Consider the following 23678-nt stretch of genomic DNA (forward strand, 5'->3'; position numbering starts at 1 on the left):
CACTATGCCACCACCTAGCACACCGTTGAACTGCTTTAAAATTTCTCATCCAGTCTGACAGACACTTGGGGAATATTCTTAATGTGAGAAGTCTGCGGTTAGAGCATCCACCAGAAAGAACACAACTGGGGGTATGTTACTTGTTCATATCTGCCATTGTTAAGAAATATTGCTTTTATATTATGAGTTGGCTATAGTTAATGCAGTTATGTCACACAATATAATCAAGTTCTCTATGAAAATGCTGCCATAATGCTGCTTTACTAACAAAAAACAACCCAGGATGAAGACTAAATGGAAATTAGGAATGGAGAAGGAGAATAGTTCAAGCATGATGATCTTCTCTCTAAAGGTAGCAGCCTCTAATTCTTTCTCATCCTCTCAAGAGGCAGATTTCCACAAATATAGCAAAAATATTTACGGCAAGTAGAAATTAAATTTTTCCTAATCCCCTTGGCAAAATGTCTCGGTCAGAATTAGAACCCTTGAAGAAGACCTCACAAAACTACATGCAAGTAGAATAAAACTAATGGGGATTTACATGTCCCCAGCATAGAGTAGTAGACTACCTAAAGACCTCATCCTGCTTGCGACTTGGGCTACCTCTTTTACATAGTTGTGTAAGTTGTTTATTAGGTACCTTTCATGTAATGCATTCAGAATGAATTTTGTATAAAAAAACGGTTTCCAAATATAATAATTTTTAATCTTGTATCCATCTCTGTGTATGAAGAGGAAGTTGGTGCATAGTCCTAACAGTTCTCTATGTAAGTTTGTAGCTGCCTTCTAATTTATATAGACCATATGAGACAGACTTGCATTGCCAGACGGCTATGCAAGGAGCTTTTCAATATTTTGTCACTTTAACTTGTCTGTTAGCTGGTTCCTTTCCATTTCATATTGACTGATTTCAGACCGTTCAATTCACAGCACCGCACTGGCTGTTAGTGCTATGTCCCCAGTCAGTTTATAAAGTAATATGCTAAGTATATTAACCTGCCTGCTGTCAGTGAGCCCCATATACAGAAACATTAAAGAACAGCATATGACTCTTCATACTGGTCTAGTCTGTCACAATCCTGGTTCCAAATTGCTCAGTGCTTATTTGCTGCTTTTTTCCTGTACTTCTCCTTGCGAGAGGGAGGGGAGGGAGAGAGAGAGGGAGTGATTTTGTTACCTGTGCAGCGAACTACAACTGAGTGCATACTTGAAGTCACCTTTCCTTCTGGATCTAAGCTATTGATATTTTTTGAGCAGGCATGAGAAAATAAAGAAAAAGGACTCCAAACACATTTATGCCTGTGAAGAGATGGCAGGCGATGTCCGGTTCAGCTCGCACTTACCACAACCTAACAATCTTTCTAGGTAAGTGGGAAGATGATGGTCTAGCCAAAGGGGTCAACAAAAGGACTAGGACCTACATGTTCTGTCTGCATAGCAGGTCCTGATGGGTGTTTCACCAAGATATTTATTGAAAAGTCTGTTAATCTGTGTGGTATCTGTGCTACCTCACTCCATAGGCTTAGTTATTACTTGTGCATAATAAATTGTAGGACAAATACTTTTTTTGGGGCCTATATAGTGAGAGTAGTAACCGGTTGTCATACCCCTTTCAGGTGGCCAGGGGGAAGCAGAAGTTACTGGGCCACAACCTTGGTCTAAACTTACCAGTCAGTCTCTCAGGCTTAAGCTTATTCAGTCTATCGCCAAGTTCATAGTAGTAGTGCAAGACTGCATTCGTCCTTCCATTGGTAACTGGATCTCTCTGTCAACAGTAACTTCCAGTAGCTATATGGGAGTCTTCTCAGGAACCGTACAGCAGCCGGTTGCACAGCACATCGGCTCGAGGGTCATAACGGGGGAGAATACTTCTGACACGGGTCATCTTTCTGACCTCAGGATGCAGATTGTGGCTCACTCCAAAACACCACTTAGTGCTTGATGCTTCTTCTTGAGCAGGACTGACACACCTGCAGACAATTGTTGATTCTTCATGAGGCATCTTCATGGCACCTCTTGGGTCACTTAATCTTCCGGACTGACTACGACCCAAAGACACACATGGCAGTGCCACTTCAACACAGTCCACTTGGGGGCCAAATGAGCCACCAAAAGGCACTTATCCTGGCATCAGTCAGGCCTACCAGACTAGCATACCATTCCAGGTGCATTGCAGCTTTGACAAGGATAAATGATAAAGGTTGCTCTGCCAATTCCTGCAGCACCGTGATTTCATTCTGCGCATTTGATTCGCGAATCTGTTTAACAGACCCTACGCCACGGTTAGTTACAGCAGTCCCTTCCACGATCCACTCTTCCTGCATGATTGGGCCTTCCTTCTCATAGCTGGAATATCTTGGCATCCAGGACAGTCCAGTAAATCCTCCTTCACATCGGACTCCAGGTGATAGTCCCTCTCCTCTAGGCAGTTGTTTATCAGTACCAGTATTACAATGATCAGAGCAGGCTGCACCCATCTATTTATGATCCCTAATCACATGGTTCAAGAGGAGAAACCAGAATCTGAGCCCCTTCAAGGGCTCCTTTCCCTAACCGGTACTGCAGGCCTCACCCTGTACCCTTGCCATCTACCTAATGGCAGCTGCAGTCAGTCATTTTGTAGATCAGAGTATCAGGAAAGGCTCTAACCCGTCTAAGTAAATCCTGTCTTCTCTTTCTTCACCATAACATCTGGTCCTCTCACCCCTCTCCCTTGCACCGCTCCCCCTCCCCCAACAGATGCCAGCAATAAGCATCTGTGGTACGGGGAAACAGACCTTTCCTACATCTTGTACTCTGGTCCTGTCTATGGGATTCGAACTTGGAACCTGCAGGCCTGTATCAATCATGCATGGCACACTATCAGTCCTAGCACACGACGATGTACAGCGAATTGAATGTCCGCGTTCAGGATTCCAGGATCATCGTAAGCAACAGAGCTTTACATGAATGGGCCTGTCATTGCATATGTTTGTTTCAACTTTAAAAGCCGGACACTATAATTCACCAATCATGGTATGTTGACACCACAGAGCTTCACGAATAGAACCTGCGACAAGAATTGTAGTCTCTTGGCAATAAGAGGGTATGGTTTGTGCGCTGCTCCCTGTTCAGGTCTAGGTCCAGAACCTGTTATTGTCAGAGGACTGAGCTTAGGTCAAGATACACACAGGATTGTATGGAATGTCCAAAATTCTACAATACAGTGTCAAAGTTATGCAGTTTGGTTACCAGGTACAACTGCAGTAAACATTCTCATCCTGGCACCTGTAAAATCAAATCTGTGCAGAATTGTTTGTGTATCATGCACTGGTAAGCATGGGGCGTGTCTCACATAATAGAGTTCCTAATGTAAGCCGTCAGTGACCAGCTATGGCTCATTGGATTTCACTGGTGTGTACTTTGACATGTACATCGAAAATAACCCATCCTTACCTGCAAATAGTGTATTAGGAGCCAAGAATTGCAACACTTTGACATATGTCTCAGATTGTCAGTCATGTTATCTGGACTTCCTGACCAGAATACAACAAACCAGAGTGTTTCTTCATTAAGATGGGCTGTGTAATCTCAATTTGGCCATTTTGTATGTATTTTTATTTGCCTGTCATGAAACTTGTGTTTGGTGTAGGGCATTAGAAGGAGGGGATAAAAGTGCCTCTGTTCTGTCACAAGGTGTTGCTTGTTTCAGTTTTGTAATGTTGGGAGCCACGTGAATGTAATTTCCTGTGGAAACATTCCACCTAAACATTCAGTGAAAAGGTGTGAGACTGTCCTTGACAGTGTGGTTTGTAAAGATGATTGCCCCTGTCTGCGGAATGATATCACCAAGAATAATCTAGCAGGTTTGCATAGGGAGTCTGCTTATGAGGTAATGACGGGGTTGTTCCTAATTCCAGCTATACAGATGATTATTTACCCAAAAGCAGTGGGGGGTTGCTGGTGAGGATGTGGGTAAGAAACCCCACCCTGCATATATAAAGGACGTGTGCTCAGCTTCAGCTTTTTGGATGCAGGTGCTGCCTGATGACCTGCATCCAAAGAGCAGGAGACTCTTACATGGTAATTTTGGTATGGTAACAAAAAGGTGGAAATTAGTGTAGCAGCTGTTTTTGACTGTACAGTTTGTGGAATTGGCAGAAGCAGGTAGCACTAGCAATGACAATGTGCTTCTAGTTACTGTGGGATAAAAGTATTTTGGGGATGGTTTTGCTAATGTGTCTAGACAGACAAAGTGTTGTTGATGTGTGATTGCCAAAAATACTATATGACCTGGATGGGCTAGAAGATGACAGGCTTGCTTAGAGTCCAAGCCCCAAAGTTATTCCATTAGGTATATTGAACATCGTAAAGGAAGTGCATTTTGTTTTGAGGTTAAACCTTTATACATGGCAATCTGCCACACGCTTCCTTTAGTTTGGCATAGGTTTGTGGGATTTATGAGACTGCGTGGTTAGGTAATGGTGGTTCAAAGGGGTTCTAGTAAGGGTCATTTATGTATGTGATGAACTAGGAGTGAAGACACGGTGCATTATCTATTAAGGTTTTCATGCTATGATCAGTAAAACCATATGAAAATGTGTTTAAAAAGGCATGAAAACAGTGTACTTTGATTTGGAAATTCAGGTCAGTTCCTGAGTTTTGCTTGATGTACCTTCAATCATGGCAAGATACTGGCCATTCATTGCAGTTGACATAATTGCAGGAATTTACCATATTTGCTTTGTTTAAAAAAAGTTTATTTTAAAATTGCAAATGATTTGCAGCGAGTTTTGTATTTCCTACTGAAGTTAAGTTCCAATATTTGCTAAACAGTTTCTCTCTCTGTCCGACTGAAAGGATCAGTTGTCCATCCTGCCCCAAAACCTTTTCATACTTATATTAACAGTAGAAAAATCCCAGCTAATCCACATTTGAAAATCTAAAACACTGTTTTCTGGACACTTGCTGTATTATTGGTTTTGCCAGAGGGGTCACAGTTCTCAACTAGAATTAAAGGACATCCCACAAGTATAATGCTGCTCATAGTGCTCTTCCTTCAGCTGTTTTATGCCAACATCTGTGTTGGTCACATATTGGTTCCATTCTTTGTAAAAGGTATAGTTTGTCTTTTGACAATAGCTTCATATCAGTACCTTTTTCCCATGTGGAGTTAAGACTTTCCTCTGTCTGCCATCTTTCTAACTTTGCTCCTATACTGTGATTCTGTGATGAAGAAGGTATATCTCAGTACCTGAGTCTTGCACAATGTTAGGAGTTATCTTTGTACAAGATGGCCTGTGCCCCTCAGATAGATATCTCTGCATTGTATTTTGTTGTTCTAATTGTTTTAGAGAGTTTATTAGATGGTGAGAGAGCATTTATTCCTGCAGATTTTCTACCAGGTTGCAGGTATAGATGGGAAATCCTTGTGCGGCATTTCTGGCGTCCAGCAAACCCAGTTGATTTTGTTAATCAAAGAAACAATTTGCATGCGTCATCTTCTGAATCTCTATTAAAAATGTGACTGCATAGCTTCCCGTCTTCTGTCCAGGAAATAAATAGTTCCTAGGAGTGCAGGTAGTGATTTAGTGGTGGCTACCCAGGCCATATACCCTGTCTGCCTGTTCTCTCACTGAACAATTTAGTTTTCACTCCATTCGCTTCTTTGCTAAATCTGCTCCCTGATTAACAATGGGCCATTGTCCCAGACGGTTCAAGTCCATTGTCAATTCTTAGTAGTGTTTCAAGTTACTAGGCAAAATATGGTATTACTCACTTCAATAGTCCACTTCATGTGCCGCTCATTCAGATTTTAACAAGAAAGAGACGGCACACCTGGGAGTGGAAAACACCATTTGATTCCAGATTGTAAACAAATGTACACCCTAGCTGTTGCCCTGTGTTAATCAACCAGTTGACCCCAAAAATGTATCAAGAGGTGACAGTTGCTTGGATTATATAATACATGCTTCCATTTAGCGTGAAAACAGAATTTTGTTTTCTTTTTTGCAACATTTAAACAAAAATACCTGCATAATATCTCACAGAGATCTTCTAATTATCCATTGTGGTCATTGTAGGAAAGTAGGATCTGCTTTTATGGTTACCCCCACTTTTTGCTTGATGTAATGCTGTTTCTGACTAGTCTGACTGGGATCCTGCTAATCAGGACCCCAGTCTCTGTGCTTTCTACCCTAAATTAGTTTGGTAAGTACTAAGTTACATCCCAGATTGGACACTACTGTACACTTATCAGTCCCTAGTATATGGTACTAAAGGTACCCAGGGCATAGGTACACCAGGGGACGCCAATGGGCTGAAGCATGCATTATGCTACCCATGGGAGACCACTCAATTTGCAACTACATGCCTGCCGTTGCCTATGTAAGTGCTAGCACCACTTACGAAAGATATAGGTTTCCTTATATCCAAGGTCACTGCACTTAAAACCTATAAGTCACTTCTAGAGCAGGCCTTTCAATCCTGAAGGCAGGGTTCTTGGTTTTAACTGTTAGGGTGCCCCTGCATGAGCAGGACACCCCTACGACCTACGGAGTCTCTTCTCCTGGGTTGTAAGTGAGACAGCCATATGACATATAGAGGGGCACCGTGTCATTATACGGTGACCATCTTCAAACTGGCTGCAATGAATCATGTTTGGTATCAAACATGTTGGAATCATACCTCCCACACCGTAAACGGGTGTGGGCAGTATGATTCCATGCACCGTAAAGCTCCTTTGGGAGGCCCTCTGTGCTCCCGGTACCAGTCTGCCAGACCCGGACAGCAAGCCAGGGCTGCTGCCGGCCAGAGACCCATTTCTGCCCTCCTGCTGTTGAGCCATGCTCAGGCAGGGGAAGGCAGAAAAAAAGTATCCTGTCACAGGCAGGTGTAACCGCCTCCCAGACAGGATTTAGTGTATTGGGGCAGGGTAGGAGCGCTTGCCAGCGCCACATAGTCTCCATGCAGGACATACTTGGTGCCATCCATGTATAGTCCAGTTCAAACCAGTTCAGGGAGCCGTTGGCTTCTGCTTTGGCACTTAACTGGACAAAGGACAGGGGAGTATCCTCCCCCTTGTCCAGCCCCTCCATTAAGAGGGACCCCTGATTCGTCCCAACCCTTTCCTTAGGGTATTTAAGGGCTTACCTGAGTGTGGGCCCTAGATTCGTCATGGGATAAGATACATTTTAGACACCACTCCTTCTTCGACCATCTGGGCACTCTGGACTTCGCTCTGGGCATCAAGGCAACAATTAGGAAGACTCCTCCTGCTCCGTGCACCTTCCAAAGTATGTGGGCATCCAAGACACCTGAAGGAATCTCCCTTGAAGCGACTGAGTCAATTCCCTGCATCCGCAGGCACCGCAACTAAGCTGACCAGTCTGCTGATCCTGAGCTCCCACAGACTCCGAAAGGCTCAGCAACATAGGTGGTGGTTATTCACATCCCTCGAGCCCTGCCCTGTCCTCTAACCAAGTTTTAAGCCAGTATCCCGCGTCGGAACCGCAGGAACCGAAACCCTGTGCACTGCATTGGCTTGCAGTTGCAAAGGCTTGTTGGTTTCCTTCCATCAAGATCTTCGGGCTCCAAGTAGCCCCAGTCTCCATCGACCAAGATCTTCATCCTCACTGCATCTCTTGCATCGTGGGCTTGCATCTTTGGCGAGCGGCTCGAGGTTCTCTTGCGACTCCAGTGCCTCCGGCCCGTTGGGTCCTCTCGATGGTTATCTTTGTATTCTTTGGACTCCCATGATTGATCGGGGCCTTCCCTGACTCCCCTGCTTGTGGTGCGTCTCCTGGACCTGGCTGGTCCCGGCAATGCACCTTTCTCCACCTCCACGTTGGTTGCAGTTGCCAAGGTCACAACCCCTCAACTCTCGACATCTGCCGTGGGACAGTATGTGTATTGCTCCTGGTCTTCTACAGCATTGCCCGGTCCACACAGCTGTAGTTCCAAGGTCACCAGCAGCTCCCCTGCAACACCTGACATCAGTGGGCATTCGTCTTACGTGCCTCCTGGTCACTCCTGAGTGGCATAGACTCTGTCCCCTCCGCTTGCAGGTTCTACACATCTTGAGTCCACCTTTGGGTTCCACCGGACACTTTCAACTTCTCCAGCAGCGGCCACTGGCGTAATGAACAAAGAGGGGGCCTCCCTGCAAGGCTGCGGGGGCCCGTGTTACGCCCCTGGCAGCGGCATCTTCCTGAAGTCCTCCATTGAGTTTGATGCTGGTTTCCGATGCCACTTCACACCTATGCACCCGGCTTCCCTGGTGCAGGTATTCTGGTTCCTAAGGTATCCACGGGTGGGGTGGCTCTCCAACCTTCTGTCTTCCACGGGGTGTCTTCAGGGTCCACTGGGAAGGACCCTTCTTCTTTAAAATGGCAACTGAGACTTACCTATTGACTTGCATTGATCCCACAGTTGTGTTCCTACTCTGCACACGGCCTCCGTGGGGCTCCTGGTTACTTACCTTGGATGGTTTCTGGGTCCCCAGCACTTCTACGTCTTCTGGGTATCGTCTTGACTTGAGTCGTGGTTCGCCTATGACTATTTAAGTATATGGTTTGGTCTCCCACTGGCGACCACTGTGTATTTCGTGCTACTTAGCTGTTTCTATTGTAAAGTATTGTGTATATCTCTGGCTAGGCGATATCTGTATGTGTTAGTGAGTGTCTTATAATAAATACATATTTTTATAAATCCACTGTGTGTTTCTTTTTCACTTAATCTACACCTATAAGATTATGTTCTGATAAAGCAAAATGTGTTACACTCTTCTGGACTAAATGTGTTACACTCTTCTGGACTAAGCCTCAAGGCTGCTCTCCACAGCTACCACTTAGAGAGCTTACTAACGTTGTCTAAGCACTAAAATCACCATAGGAATTGTCTGGATTGGTGCAAGGTGCCAACTTACATAAGTGTACACCATATACCAAGCCACAGTTACCCTTTATAGCAAATGTATTGTCCAATCCTCCATTGAAGCATGATAACACAGTTATTCAGATTCAGTCAATCATTGCATTTCAGAAATATTACAGACATTTGAATCATCAACAGAAGCCACTTTAGGGACACCTGTATCTTTCAGCAGATAGAATTCTAAATCTTTAAACTTCAAGTGCTCTGGCAGTTTCCCTTGTCTCTAGAAAGTTATCTGATGTGATTAAAGCAGTGTCTCGCATCACCTGGATAACCACCACTTCTCTCATCACTTTTAACTGAGGACTATTTTGGCACCTCTTACCACTGGGGCGTTATTGAATACATTGTATTCCTCCAATTCGTTGATACCTTGCAGATAGCTATTTTACTTCCTAATTTTAAAAGTGAGTAATGCCCCCCCCCCAAACCACATATTCCAAAAATGAATGGTTTCTTTCTTGCGCCTTGGACAAGTAAACATCTCTGCAGAATCATTTTGTGTAAGAATGGGCAGGGTGTTATGTAATCCCTCTTTATACATTAATAATTGATTTTCTTAAACCTGCAGTTATGTGAAACGCAGCTTGTGTTGACTTAATCCTGATCCTTTGCTATTATTTAGCTGTTTACCTAAGTCTTCTTCCCAATTTGATCTCATCTTGGCTGCAGTATATTGCCTGTATTATTGGAGCAAGTTATCTAGGGGCATCAACTGATTCAATTATCCAAGAGGTTCTCATTTGCACATTTCGTAACTTGACACCATTGCAACCCAATAGCGATTTAATACACTGCTTAACTAACCCTCAATCCGGAGACCAGCCCAAATTCCTCAACCAGCTCTAGCATTGAGAGAGGGAGAAAGAAAGGTTTAGTGTCCTTTGAATATGATAGAGTATTTTCCGGATGCCTGTTGATGATTTGACAATAGTTCATTTAAAAATTGCAATTAAAAAGTTGACATGGCTATATTCACATCTTTGTGTGCCATGTGTGAGATTAATACAATTGCAGTTGAAGAACATACACAGCATATTTTCTGAACACTGGTCTTAAAAATAATTTAGGCTGTTCTTTAAAAAGGAGGCTATTGAGTAAAGGAAGCATCACATATTTAACCTTCAAGTTACTGGGCAAACCTCCTCAGTGTCTTAGATTATGCATATTAGTCCTTGGATTCTCCATGCTGGGTTTACACCCGTTAAATTTCTTTCCTCAGATCACAATTCGGAAGAATCCAGAAGAAGACGTGTACATTTACACTTGTCAAAATTCCTTTCCTTATGTTATAATCAAAGGTATGCAAATCGCTCGCCCATTAATGGAGATTTTCTTCCTAATGTAGTCCTTGTCCGTCTTTAACCACTTTTCCTAAATTGAAGATTTAATGGCCTGTTTTAAAGATGAAATCTTCATTGAGTGCTCCGTAGGAGACCGTTCCATTAATGCAAACATGCTTTGGACGTAAATACTCTAAAGTTCTTGGCAGTTTCAGATTTCCCAACTAAAATGGCCTGCCAACAGATACAAAATAGTTCGCCTAGTTTTTCCATTAATCCAAGTTTATATAGTGTAAAGGGGCAGGGTCAGGGGGAGTAGTAGCAACCGAGACAGAGTCAGGAAATAGCGCTCGTAAAGAGGGTTTTATTTTTAAATAGGCTTTCCGCCTTTTGCTAGTCACTCTTAATTTGGCGAACTCGTTTGGCTCCGTCCTGACTCCTCTTGGGAAAGCCGAATACTCCAGAATGAAGCCGTCCCGATGTTCTACTGGGTCCGTCTGACCGGTCTTGGCAGAGGGTTGGCTCGTCTGGGTCTGACTCCGCTCTCCGTCCGGACCGTTGAAAAAAAGAAAAAAAAAGGAAATCACTGGGGCGTCCTTGACAGGACTTTTGGGGCCGGGAGTGAGGGAAACCAAGTGCTCCGATATTTACAAAACCTGCAGTGCTCGTGAGGGGAAGGGGCACAGAGGCTTTACAATATTTACACTGGCTATAGGGAGTCCGGCTGGCCGCTACGCCCCACCCAGCCCGCTACTTTGCCCCGTACCTTTGTCAGCCACGCTCCTCCCGTGGGAACGTGGCAGGGCGAGTCGCCGAGTCGGTGGCCTCCTGGCTTGATGTTATCAGCTGGGCTCCGCTCGTCTCCTTCCTCTTCTTCTCCAACGCTCGTCTGGTCCGCTCTCCGTCTCCACTCCAACACTCCTTCCGCTCCCGAGGAAACGCCGTCCACTGTCTTAGAGGTTCTTCCGCCTTTTGGCTCAGCGTCGCTCTCAGGGGGTGGGGCCATGACGCCCTGTGGTCCAGGGTTAAAGGGACCCTGCTCCTTTTCCTCCGGGCGGTACCACACAGTTTCGCCTTCCGATGGAAACCACTCCCCTGGGTCTGAAGCATCAGTCTCTGCAAGGGGAACAGAAAGGGGGGTCAACGGTACAGCGGACCACCAGTCCAAGGCAACATCCGTGTCGATATCCGAGGGACCCGCCTCCCCGTCACATATAGGTATCTTACAAATCAGGCATTTGCTAACAGATGCTATTCAATTAAATGAAGTACAAGTCTTGGTGCCTGAATCATAGCATTCTGAGGCAAGTGCAAAAGTGTTTTTCAGCTGTAGTCCTTAATCTCTTTCCAATCACATCTACTGTTGAGTATAATCAAGAATTCAGACCCATATATTGTTTGCAGTATTACCTTTCCCTGGACCTCCCTTATTAGAGATCAGATGTAATAACTCCCTTATTTCTTTTAAATTAGAACCACTAAGAGGGTTAACTGTACTTTTTATTTATTGACATTAACATCGAAAAATGAGGATCCCATGCAGTACTTAGTTTGAAAACAAAATAATGTTTGTTCCGGAGCTCTCCGCAGGAGGCTACTGCAGCTTGCACCTTGCATTGCTCTTGTCATGCTGCCAATGATAGTAACACCACAACTACTATCATACTCCTACAAGTGTGACAATTCATATTATTTCAGTCCGCCCACATATATGGCTGTCTTGGCCAGCAGGTAATAGTCATTTTTAATTTATATTGAGTTAATAATTAACTGTTGTGGTCACAAATTAGCCAGAGAGCACCACCTTGTGGACGACTGTCACAAGCACCAGTGTTGACAACTACGTGCCAGTGCCATGCTCCGGAACCCACTGGTTCAAATTAAGCACTGATCTCTTAATAGATCACATGAGAAAACCGTTCCAATTATTTACATATTGGAGCCTGTTGGAGATTAATTACTTCAAGCCACCAAACCCCTTTTCTTTGTTTTGTTGCAAACACCAGTTCATTGTTTTGTCCGTGTTAGTTACTCATTTATTTAAAGTGCAATATTGTGTAAGAGATGTTAGTATTCAAAACTAACTTGGCAGTAATCCATCACATTTAAACCTTTTACATAGAACAAGCACATAATGTACCTCAGCCCAATTGTAGATGCAAAACCTGGTACTTTAGCTAGGGCATTTGGGAAATCTGCTAAATGAAGTTGGTCCCAATAATCAACCCTGCTTCAAGCCCCACATCAGAAAGACCAGTAATAACACTGGCAAAGTCCATTCAGGAAAAAAGAATCTCTTTCAGTACTCCTCTACTCGTCATTGTTAGGGATGATGTCATCATGCATGCCTCTAGTTCCGTTCTTCTGGCTAATGATACAACCCCTCCAGGAACAACTAGACCTCCAATGGGTACAAGCAACAGGTTTGTTCGACGATCTCATCAAAGTCACTCCGGCCATGGTCAATGCCTCAGCTTGGTGGACTCAGCAGACATACCTCTCAGGTGGGCTTTCATTCTTCACTCAACCCTCTACATTGGTCATTACCACTGATGATCTTTTGGAGGGAAGGGGAGCATACTTTCAAGACCTACAGGTCAGCAGGAAATGGGAGAAGCCTCATCAGCATTTTCACATCAATCTGCTTGAGCTAAAGGCAGTACACCTGGCTTGCAGGCTTTCCTGCCCATGATAAAGAACTCTGAGGTTCTCATACGAACAGACAATACAACAATGCCCTACATAAACAAACAGGGAGGTACAAGGTCTCTTCTCGTCTCTTTCTCAATCACGAGACATCAGGAAAGCAAAACGAGATAGCTGACACTCTCAGCAGACTGAGGTCATTTTGCCACGAGTGGGAACTTGATCAGGAAACGGTCAACCAAATATTCGCACAGTGGGGAAAACCCAATCTCAACCTCTTTATAAACACATAGAACACCAAATGGTTTGCAAGCTAGCATCACCATCCGGAATCATGTGGAATGGATTTTCGATGGCATGGTCCTGCATCTTAGCTTACACCTTTCCGTCCATTCCTCTGATTCCAGAGATTCTCACAAAGATCGAGCCTTGCAGAATGATACTGATAGCCCCAATATGACCTCTCCAACATTGGTTTACAGAACTCCTCCTGCTATCGAGAAACTTCACATCCAATTGAAAGTCTTACCTTATCTTCTGACAATGAGCTGGGGCCAAGTTCTGCCCCCAAATCCCTAGTCTCTTCACTTCCCGTGCACAACAAATTCGCCCATCTTAACATCCCTCCTCAATGTAGGGAGATAATTGCCAGAGCGGACAGTGCTTACAACACCTATTATCACAAGTGGAAGAGATTTTGTGTGTGTTGTCAACAGGAGCGAATACATCCCCTATCCCCCTCACCTGAACTGATAGGACCATACATTGCAATTGGCACGTTCTGGTTTAGCTCATGCATCCATCAAAGTTCACCTGACAGCCATTTCTCGAACCAGGCGTTCACCCAGGTCACCCTCATTATGGTCGTCCAGAAAAAGCAAACCGTTCCTCAACCCCTCCAGTCAGATCTCCTCCTCTATCCTGGCATTTTAACACTGTGCTATCACAGCTCATGAAGCACCCATTTGAGCCCTTTCACAGAGCGAGTTTAAAGGACCTGTCCTGGAATGTTGCTCTCCTTGTAGCCCTGACGTCGGCCAGATGGGTCGGTGAAATCCAAGCAATAGGAAGCTGGCACTATATATGGTATGCCACTAGGTGGTTATACCATGCACAGAGCCCAGAGGGTCCCCCAAAGGTGTACTGGACTCGATGTAAAGCCCCAAGTGCTCTATTAGTGGTAGTGTTGGTGAGCAGCCTTAGGCCTAACCCAGAGGAGTGCGAGACGTTTATTGCACACCATTAACCAATAATGGGCATGCGATTCAAAAAAGAGATCCACACCATGTTGTTAAAAAATAAGCTTTGTTTGTATTTTAAGACCAGGATCTTCGCAATAAGGTAAGTACGTTTTTAACAAAAAATATTTTTCACTTTAAAAGGTCGACAATTTCTGATCAGTTCAGTGGAATCCTATGGAGGAAAACATAATGTGGTTTAACAAGTAAGTAAACACTTGCAATTCCAGACTTTTACTTTTCGGGACCAAAGGTCAGCAAGGATCAAGGGTCAGGTGAGTACCAACACTGCAACACCAGCGGCATAAGGGCGGCTGGTGCAGAGGTAAAAAAATTCTCCCCGATGCTCAAAGCCTCACTGCTTGCAGGTATGTAAATGAGTTGCAGGGGCCAATCTTTGGGGGTAGGTTAAGATCGGAGTGGGGGCACAAAGAAGCACCAAACATAACCTACCAGCCGGATAGGGGCGACCAGGTGTAGGGTGCAAATTCAGCGTTGGGCGCCCAATGTTTTTCAGTGGAGATTCCGCTTTCAACAAATAGGCTGCAGGTATTGCACTGGAGGTTTGAGGAGGGAGATCAATGAAAGCACAGGTTAGTAGAGATATAGAGGGTCGTAAGGGCACCATTGATTCAGCTCATCAAGGTGCAGGGCCTTCAGGTGCTGGGGTACCTTTAGGCGTTGAAGTCTTCTTACCTGAAATGGTCACAGTCCGGGAAGCCTTTGGATTCAGGCTGCAGGCATCGTTGTCCAGGAGGGGTCAGCCAATTCTGGACTTGAGGTCAGGATCACTGGGGAACCTGTTCTGGCTTGGTCACCTGGACACAGGCGTCTGGTTCAGAGTGGGCAGGACTTGCAGATTGGCAGGGCACAGGAGTCCTTTGTGGGGGATTCTTGGAGACAGAACCGCTGTCCTCTGGAGTTCTGGTCTTTTTTCAAAGTTCATGCAGTCTTCCTGGGGTTTCTGGAAGTCACCGGCTGCATGACATGCATAGTCTTCTTGCAGGGTCTTGTAAGCTGGGGACAGCCCGGTAGGGCTGGGGCCAAGTCCGTCATCGTCTTAAGGCTTCGCTGCACGGCGTCTTCTTTGTCCTTCTTCTTGGGTCACAGGTAACTAGTTTTTAGGCCTGGGGAGCCACCTAAATACTAAATTTAGGGGGCTTTTAAGGGGAGTAGCAGGTAGGGCCAATGGCCACGTTACCGTGGGTGACTACACCCACTATTATGCCCACCCTCCTGTGAGAGAGGGCATAGGCCTAGCCCTGATTCTAGGTGTCCCTCATCTTCAAGATGGAGGGGACTGAAAAGTGTGCTTAACTTTGCCTCCTCCACCTGAGGGGTGGAGTTGACAAAGGTGGGCGCACCTCTTAGCCTTTCTAAGTTTCCCAACCGGTTTTCCCACCCAAAGAGGGGATGTAAACCGGAGGCTGCCATCTGCTGCTAGCAGCAGAGGCTGGGGGTCACATTACAGAGGCGACAGGCCTTTGCAACTTCCCCTTCATGCTCTGGGCCATCCTAGGGGAGGAAGTGTGACACCTCTGCCCAGGATGTGCATTGTTTCTGGTCCCCGAGAGCAGAGGCCTTCCACCCAGGGGGTCCAAAATCACTTCTGTGTGTCGCAGGCTGCCTAAAGCCAGTCAGGCACCACACCAAGGTCAGTAGGCTTTTAGGAGGCACCTCTGAGGTGCCCTCTGAGTACATGTTTTAATCTCACACTGGCATCAGTGTGGATTTATTACAAGAAGTTGTTTGGTACCGAACACTCATGGTTTCAGTGAAGCCATCATGGTGCTGGAGAACTCGAGTTGTCGAGTTTCCAGCCCATGTACTCCTTTTGGCTTCCCTACCTCTTACAATATTTAAAAGTTTACTTAAGTATTGTAGGGGCATATCTACTCATGTAGATATGCTCTCACCTGTGGTATAGTGCACCCTGCCTTAGGGCTGTAAAGCCTGCTAAAGGGGTGACTTACCCATAATTACAGGCAGTGCTGGCTGGCATGTTACCCAGGCAGGGTGCCAGTGCCATGTCGACTTTGTTGTTTATTTACCTCACAAGTGTATGCAAGCTGCAAGGGCAGTGGCGTGGTCCTAGTGAGGGGGTCCCAGGGGACCCTCTTCAGCCTCCAGGTCTTAAGTACCCAAGATACCACTTACTAGGGACTTACAAGTGGGCAGTAGTACCAATTGGGGGTATGTTTTAGGGAAGAAGCATTGGCACAGGGGACCTAGTTGGCAGGGACCCTGTGCACTACAATTTAAACCACATCAATACCAGGCAAAAAGTGAGGGCAAACCATGTCAAAAGAGGCACTTTCTCACACAAGCCCTCACTATTCAAGACTCCTTCCTACAATTTAGAGAGGACAGGATAATTCTACATACAAACCCAAAGTTTATCCATAAAGTCCCTTCGGACTTGCACTCAATGAACCACTAATTTTGAAGACTTTATTTCCAAATTCTTTAACACCGGCTGAAACGGCTCTTCACTCTTTGGACATACAAAGGGGCATCAAGTTATACATAGAAAGGACCATGAGCTTTTGTAAGTCTAACCAGTTGTTTGTGGCTTACAGTGCACCATGGAAGGGGTGACCCCTTTCCAAACAGAGCATATCTAGTTTGGTATCTGGTGCAATTCACTTCTGTGACCAAGTAGCAGGAAAACTGTTACAAACATATGTGCATGCTCACTCTACAAGGACTATTTCAACCTCAATGGCACTGTTTGCTGGTGTGCCACCACAGGATATTTGCAGAGCAGCTACCTGGAAGAATACGCATACCTTTACCCAACACTACTGCCTGGATTGACTACTCAAGGGGTTGTAACAGTAGGTCAAGCAGTTCTAAAACATCTTTTCCAATAAAGGTGATCTACCTCTTTCTTCTCACCAACCTGTTACTAGTTCTGCACATTGCATATAATATGTCTTTTCTGTCTTTACAGCATACTTAAATGTCATATTTTGAGCGAAATATTATAAGAGATGTTCATGGTTATGTCTTAGTGTATTCTATGTAGAAGGAAAATCTCTATAGAATTGTATTCCTAACAACTCACAGTTCAATGTGCCTCACTACTGCTTTATACTCTGTTTCAAGCATGTGAATCTCTGAAAGATTCCAATACTGGAGAACTGCAGTTACAGGAAAGTAACTTATTTTCTTTCCCATGCGTCTCACTGTTTTGCTTTTAGGATTTGTATTTCTTTTGACTGTTCTTAATCGGAAATACTTTGTTTGGTTAGGGTATGATTTTGTTAGGGGTAATATTGGAATGATCCTAATCATAATCTGCTGGAGAAAGCTGCATTTTCTTGTTATAATTTGTTGTGTTCCAAATATTCCTGCTAAATTGTGTTATTTTGAAGGATTTTGGAATCTTCTGGGGACACCAAGTGTGAAGAAGGAATTGCCTGCATAAGGAAGGGGTTTGCTGTGATCCATTCCCACTAGGGTGCAATTTTAGTTTCTCCATTTTTGTGTATATCACCCACTCACTCACCCTGTTGGGACCTCCTTGCCCAGTGTTGTGTGCACATTTTTGAGCTATGTGCCTTTCTGTGCCTTCTTCTATATCATCATCTTTCAAGACTTTCCTCTGCTTACGTTCACAAGCCGGCTGTCTCAGTTAAGAGGGGATCTGAGACTACCACTCTAAATCCTCCATACACAAGCCATAAAGCCCTTACTCAGAGTATGGAGAAAGTCAATGAAGTCCTTTCATCAGGCAATCCCAATAGGTCACTGGGATCAGGGTTTTCTCCTGTAGAAAACATGATCATGAATGCCTATTATCTTTTCAATTATGCAATCTCCCTTGTTTTGTCACTCTGCTTCACAGGGTGGATATGCTCGGTTTCGCCAGCCCAAAAGCCACAAACGTATTACATTTGAAATTAAAATATTTGTCCTACTTCTCAGTTGTGCCATGCTGTTGTATTGGCGGTCCAAGGCATCCAGTGTACTTCTCAGAATTGCTTGCTGTTTTTCAGATGTTCCCTTTTTCTGTGCTGCTGCCTCCACAGAGGCCCTTCATCACATTCCCTCGATATGTTTTTTTATAGTAAGCTTTTTATTGTGTAGCAATGTCCATACTGTAAGAAAAGTATAGGCAGAATGCACATGGAAGAGTAAAGGGCAACACTATACCAACAGCCTCATTCAAAACACCAGTAAGGCAAAAGAACAATTGGGATGGAAGGAAGCAGTGTCTTTGGCTGTGTTGACCCACTGGTTGTCATGCCATGCTCCAAAGTGTAGGTTAAGGTTTTCTGCTACGAGAAGTCTTGTTACATTTTTGGGGCCTCAGTTTGATATTCCTCTCACTCCAATGTATCCCAAGAATATGAGGTACATAAGTATTTTCTAGAGATTATTTGTACCACTGCTACTCAGTAGGTCTGTTGAACTCCTCTTTCTTTTTCTGACTGTACACATCTCAGCTGACCTTTTTGTTGCCAACCACTGTTCACAAATCTGTCTGACTTTACTCCCAGGCTTCTTCGGTGTCCTTGTGCAGTAGAACTATGTATGATCAATTTGTGAAGAAGGCTTTCCTGTATTAATGTAAAAAGACAGAAATGCACCACCCTCTGAATCCTAAAATAAGTGCTATACAACTCCTCCTTCCCTCTTAAGTTGTCTCATTAAGAGCCATACTCTCAGGCTTTTCAGTGTATGCTGAGCCTTTGCAGCTTTGTTTCCACAGAAAGACCTTGAACCTTCACAGCATGCCAGTAGCCTTTTCCTCATACCACTGACCTCTCTGGCAATGCAGCTCTGAGTGCATCATTTCAGGAGAGGCTGGATATCATGGTGAGATTGATGCCAGGAAGAAGAGGTTTGGTTTCATTCATGTCTTCACAAAAAAGCAGGAGTATCTCAAGGCAGGTACCCCTGTGATGGGCATATAGTACAACAATGTAACAAGACGTGTATCTAGCAGGAAGGAGCTAGAATCGGACATTCCTATAAAGGGGTAAAAGTCAGTTGAAAGAGTGAATTATTCCTAGGATACCCTATATTCTCTCCATCCAGCAAATCAAAATGTAATATCAATTAGCTGAAGCTACTTACTAGAATGTGTGAAATGGTCAGGATGGTGTATTTGTATATGTACATTATTTAATGAACTGGAACGGAACAGTATTACATTTAACTATGATGTTTGAGACTCTGCTTTGATATAGGCCTTGGGCCACACTTGTCATATCAGGATAATTGTAGAGCCTATGGAGAACTGGCTTCAACTCATGCTGAACTGGGATCCACAGCAGAGAGGCGGAGGCCTTGAGCCCCAGACAAAGCGACCTGTCTGCTTTGCACTTATGGACCATATCCTCAATATCAAGGCGAGTAAAAGTATTGGCTCTTGTCTCATTTATTACTTTTCTGTATTTGGATCTAGTCACCGATCCTTGCTTTTAGAGTGCTCTGTTCGCAACTCATTAGAACTGCTGCCTTTCCTAATTCTGAAGGTTCTGTCAGACTTTGTCCTTTTTACATCTTACTTTTTAACTGCTTTTGACTCCACTCTTTTAAATCTGTGTAATAGTGACCTGAGTTGAGCTCTGAAGTTTTATCTGGTTGATTTAAAATTTGAGGTGATTCCCTGTGTTTTTTTATTGCTTGTGGTCAATTTTTGTTCTTTTTTAAAATTGCTTGTACACTAAGATGTCATGGCGCTGTCTGGCACAGACAAAAATTTCAAAAGTTGCAAAATGAACTTATCCAGCAAACCTCTTGATTATTTTAGATGCCTAGGAAATGTGAGTTGGGCAGTAGCCTGGTAAAGGTGTGGGGTTAATTAATTTGAAAGTATCACTGTTTCGATTTAAAAATTATTGCTACTCCTACACAAGTTCTGAAAGTGATAGCTTCCTCTTTGCCTTTTAATGTTCTGAAGTGCAATTCACTCCTTACCAGCCATAATGTTTTAATACATTTAAATGGATTGTCAACAGTGGCTGTTTTTGATGACCCCATTAACTTCAATATGCTCTCATCACTAAAATTGTAATCAGGGTAATAGTTTTCAAACCAAAGCACTTGTCTCACGTCTGATATATTTACCTTTAAGAGCACTGTTACTGCTGCAAAGACTTCTCTAGCCTATGAATGCCTCTGAATCTTTGATAGTGTTTGTGCTTTGTATTTAATTTATAAATAAATAATAGAAGTGTTGTAGCAGAAACACTCTTCTTGAGGGGGAGGTGAGAATAGAGAGAGCATGTGTGGATGTTGGGGGTGAAAGGAGACTGGATGATACTTGTTTCTGATGTCATTATGGTAGTGCCTAAGGAATATCAAAGTTACAAATATTCAATAACTACAACTGAAGTCCTTTCAGGCATACACTATATTATGCTGTATTAATTATGATCTCTTCTAGATAGTGCACATCCTGAATATGACTTCCGCCAAGATTCTATCCTTCCCCCTGAAGCCTGAAGAAAGCCTGCACAGTTTGCAGTCTCGGATTCAGCAAGAGACTGGGATCAGTGCCTGCACCCAGGAGCTGCTCTTGGAAATGGGTGTGTCTCTTGACCCTCGCAAACCAGCCTCTCAGTGCGTCATTGATGGAGTGGTGAGACCCTTCTGTTTTTGGCTTAGTGTCACAGTGTGTGCTTCTCTGTTTTGGTACTGATTGACAATGCCTACCCAGTTTCAGCATTTGCCTACATACTTGAATTTGTAGTGCTATCTACTGCAATGGTGTTTTTTTTAAAGTTTGCCAGTGAACCAAGCATTAACATCTCCATCCAGGTACATCTTGCATGCCATATTCCATTCTGTAGAACGTCTTCAAAAGATAGACTTGTCCTAGAAATAGTGTGACTAAAAGTGTCTATAGGTAATGTCTTGCTTACAGTACACACTTACCCCGGTTCCTGTTCTCTTCATCAGCCTATTGCGGAGAAAACTGTAGCTTGGTTAAAAACACTGAACAATAATGACTCCTGTCAAGTGGTGAGCTTGATATATTCATTTAAGTCTCCAATTCATGAAAGTGACAACAATGATTACCATACTAAAACCAGGATCTGATAGAGACATCTAGTCGCAGATTCCTTAATTAAGAATATCCCCAGGCGTCAGACTGGATCCGGAATGTTTTTGCAGCAGCACCTGTGCGCTGGGGGATGGCGCCACACGACCCTGCCCTGACGTCATCCACGTACGTGATGTCAACGAGGTCATTTATGTCCCTCCCGGCGCGCTGATGTCAGTCTCCTTCTTTTCCGGGTGCAACGCAGATCCGGAGTGAGCGGTTCCTCTGGCCTGTTTTCAGGCCTCCTTTTCGACGCTTCGCGTCAGTCACAGTGTGCGATGCCTTGCGGCTTTAAAACTTGTAATTCCTGTTTGCGGCAGATGTCTGCAACGGACCCGCATCTTATGTATGTGGTGTCTTAGCGAGCACCATGACTCCACGGACTGCGAAGGCTGCCAACACCTGAAGCCGAAGTCTCGGCTGGAGCGCCGTATGAAGCTTCTCTCGGCACGGCTGTTCCGGTCGAAGTCGTCTCGCCCCCTGACCTCTTCATCAACGGCAGGTCCCTCTACTGTCCAGTTCTGCCGTCGATTGCCCTCTGTGGTCCGGGGTCGTCGTTCGCCACTTGGTAAGTCAAGGCACTTGTCGCCTCCCCTTCTTCTGTTGTCAGGGGCACTGGTTCCCAGAACATTCTGGACGTGCACTCCGGACAGTCGCCGCCCTTCTATCCACCCTTTCCGGGTGTGGGGGCGCCTCGGGCCCTGATGGAGGCATATGCCGCGGCTCTGCAGGCCTCCCATAGGTCCTCTCCCATTCCTGGGGCATCCGCTTCTTGTTGGATCTTCGACGGACTCGCCGACGGGTTCGACCCCGGTGCCAATTGAGCCTTTGCCCCCCAGGAATGTCAGAGATGTAGTGTCGTTAGGGCGCTGCCCGGTTGGGTCCGCCTCTACTGTCCACATGGAGTCGTTAGGGATCCCTGTGGCGCCACAGGTGGTTGCCGGTGCTCATATCCCTTCCTTGAGCACAACTCAGGCTTCCGGGCAGGCGGCCACCTGTCTGGTGCCTGGGTCATCGCCCTACCGGCGCCGTAAGCTCTCCTCCCCGGCACGGTCTAAGCTTCTTTCTCCTGAGTCGGAGCCTGTCATGGATGATGCAGAGTCTGCACCTGGGCGGCACCGAAAGCTTACCTCGCCGGCTCTAGTGCCTTCTCCTTTTCGGAAGGGGAGCTTGTCATAGTTTAGGCGCCGGATGCAGCCCAGTCGGCGTCTGACGAGGCACTATCGGCGCCCACACGCGTAGTTTTGGCGCCGTGTCGACACCAAGTTGTGGTCTCCTCTCTGGAGGCTTCTGGAGAGAGTTTGGCGCCGCCCTATCGCCCGGCGTTGCCGGGGGTATTGTTGCCGGTGCCCTCCTTGGAATTTGTGGAGCCTCCTCAGGGGCTCCCATATCCGGCAGGCTCTTCGCCTCCCCAGGAGCCTCATCAGGATCCTCATTCTTCAATGGGGCTCCCTTGCATTGGTCACATCCTCAGTGTCTCGGGAGGGTCAGCTTTCAACACTCCCCCACTGATGAGCTGTTGTCCCCTCCGCGGAGGACTACAGATGCTGGTGAAGCTTATTTGAGAGTGATCTCATTGGCCACCCGCATTTTAAACATGCAACCCCCTTCTGCCCCTTTGTTTGTGGACCTCTTGCTTGAGGTCCTTCACTGTGGGTCTGGGAATGTGGAGCCGCTTCTGCCCTTTGAGACTTCCCTTTATGATGCCCTTTGGGTACCTGGGTCCGGCCTGCTTCAGGTGACCCGGTGGCTCGTTCAGTGTTGCACCGCCACCGTCCTGCTGCACATGATCCTGTTTGTCTTTTTGTGCATCCTGATGCGCAGGGGTTTGTGTTGCAAACTGCCTTTCATTCCCTGCCCCCTGTAACGCTTCCTCCCTCTTTGGAGTCCAGATGGCTTGAGTCATGGGGTGGGAACATCTTTGCATCCACTAGTGCAGCCCTACGGTCCTTAAATACAGTGTGTGTTTTGGTTCGGGCTACCCCTGCCCTGTGGGACTGTGCTTTCTGCCACCTCTGAAGGTGCTCACGCTGATCTCCTTCACCTCCTCCGGGATAGCCGTGACCTTGCCGATTTCACAATCAGCTCATCCTTAGATAGTGCAGATTCTTTGGGCCGAGCTATGGCGGGCTCTGTTGCCTTAAGGCGTCACCCTTGGGAGCGTTTTCCCTGAAAATATCAGAGCGCAACTAGTTGACTTACCCTTTGATGAGGTTTTGCTGTTTGATGCTCACGCCGAGTCGGCGGTTCACTGGCTCCTTGCTGACTTTCGTCCTCCCACTTAGGTCTTCTTAGGCCTATCTTCCATGGTGGTACTTTTTCATTTTGTATCCTTTAGATGTGCTCTGTGTTAGATATAGCAGTGTGCCTTACGTCTTCCTTTTCCTGTGTTCAAGGGTGATTACTCTTTTATTGGTATCCCTTGAATGCGTTTTGCTTTGAGCTGGCTGTTGGCCTGCTGTGTCTGGTCCTCTGACTGTGGTATTGAGCTGGTGGTTCAGCTCGGTAATGTCATACGGCTTGGAACTCATGTTCACG

The 23678-nt window shown here is 45.4% G+C and overlaps 1 protein-coding gene across 2 annotated transcripts in view; it reads left to right on the top strand.

Annotated features, from left to right (window-relative positions):
- The window catches only part of CHUK (component of inhibitor of nuclear factor kappa B kinase complex), a 559943-nt gene that overhangs the window by 286557 nt on the left and 249708 nt on the right, over positions 1–23678 (top strand). For both annotated transcript variants that reach the window (XR_013594756.1, XM_078642754.1), the window contains exons 8-10: positions 1258–1365; positions 19305–19440; positions 20481–20675. Coding sequence is in view for 1 of the 2 variants with exons in the window: in XM_078642754.1 (XP_078498880.1) it covers positions 1258–1365; positions 19305–19440; positions 20481–20675 (439 nt within the window). In the remaining variant the exon portion in view is untranslated. The remainder of the gene's footprint in view (positions 1–1257; positions 1366–19304; positions 19441–20480; positions 20676–23678) is intronic.

This window comes from Lissotriton helveticus, chromosome 5_1, assembly GCF_964261635.1.
Source record: "Lissotriton helveticus chromosome 5_1, aLisHel1.1, whole genome shotgun sequence".
In the NCBI taxonomy this organism is placed as follows: domain Eukaryota; kingdom Metazoa; phylum Chordata; class Amphibia; order Caudata; family Salamandridae; genus Lissotriton; species Lissotriton helveticus.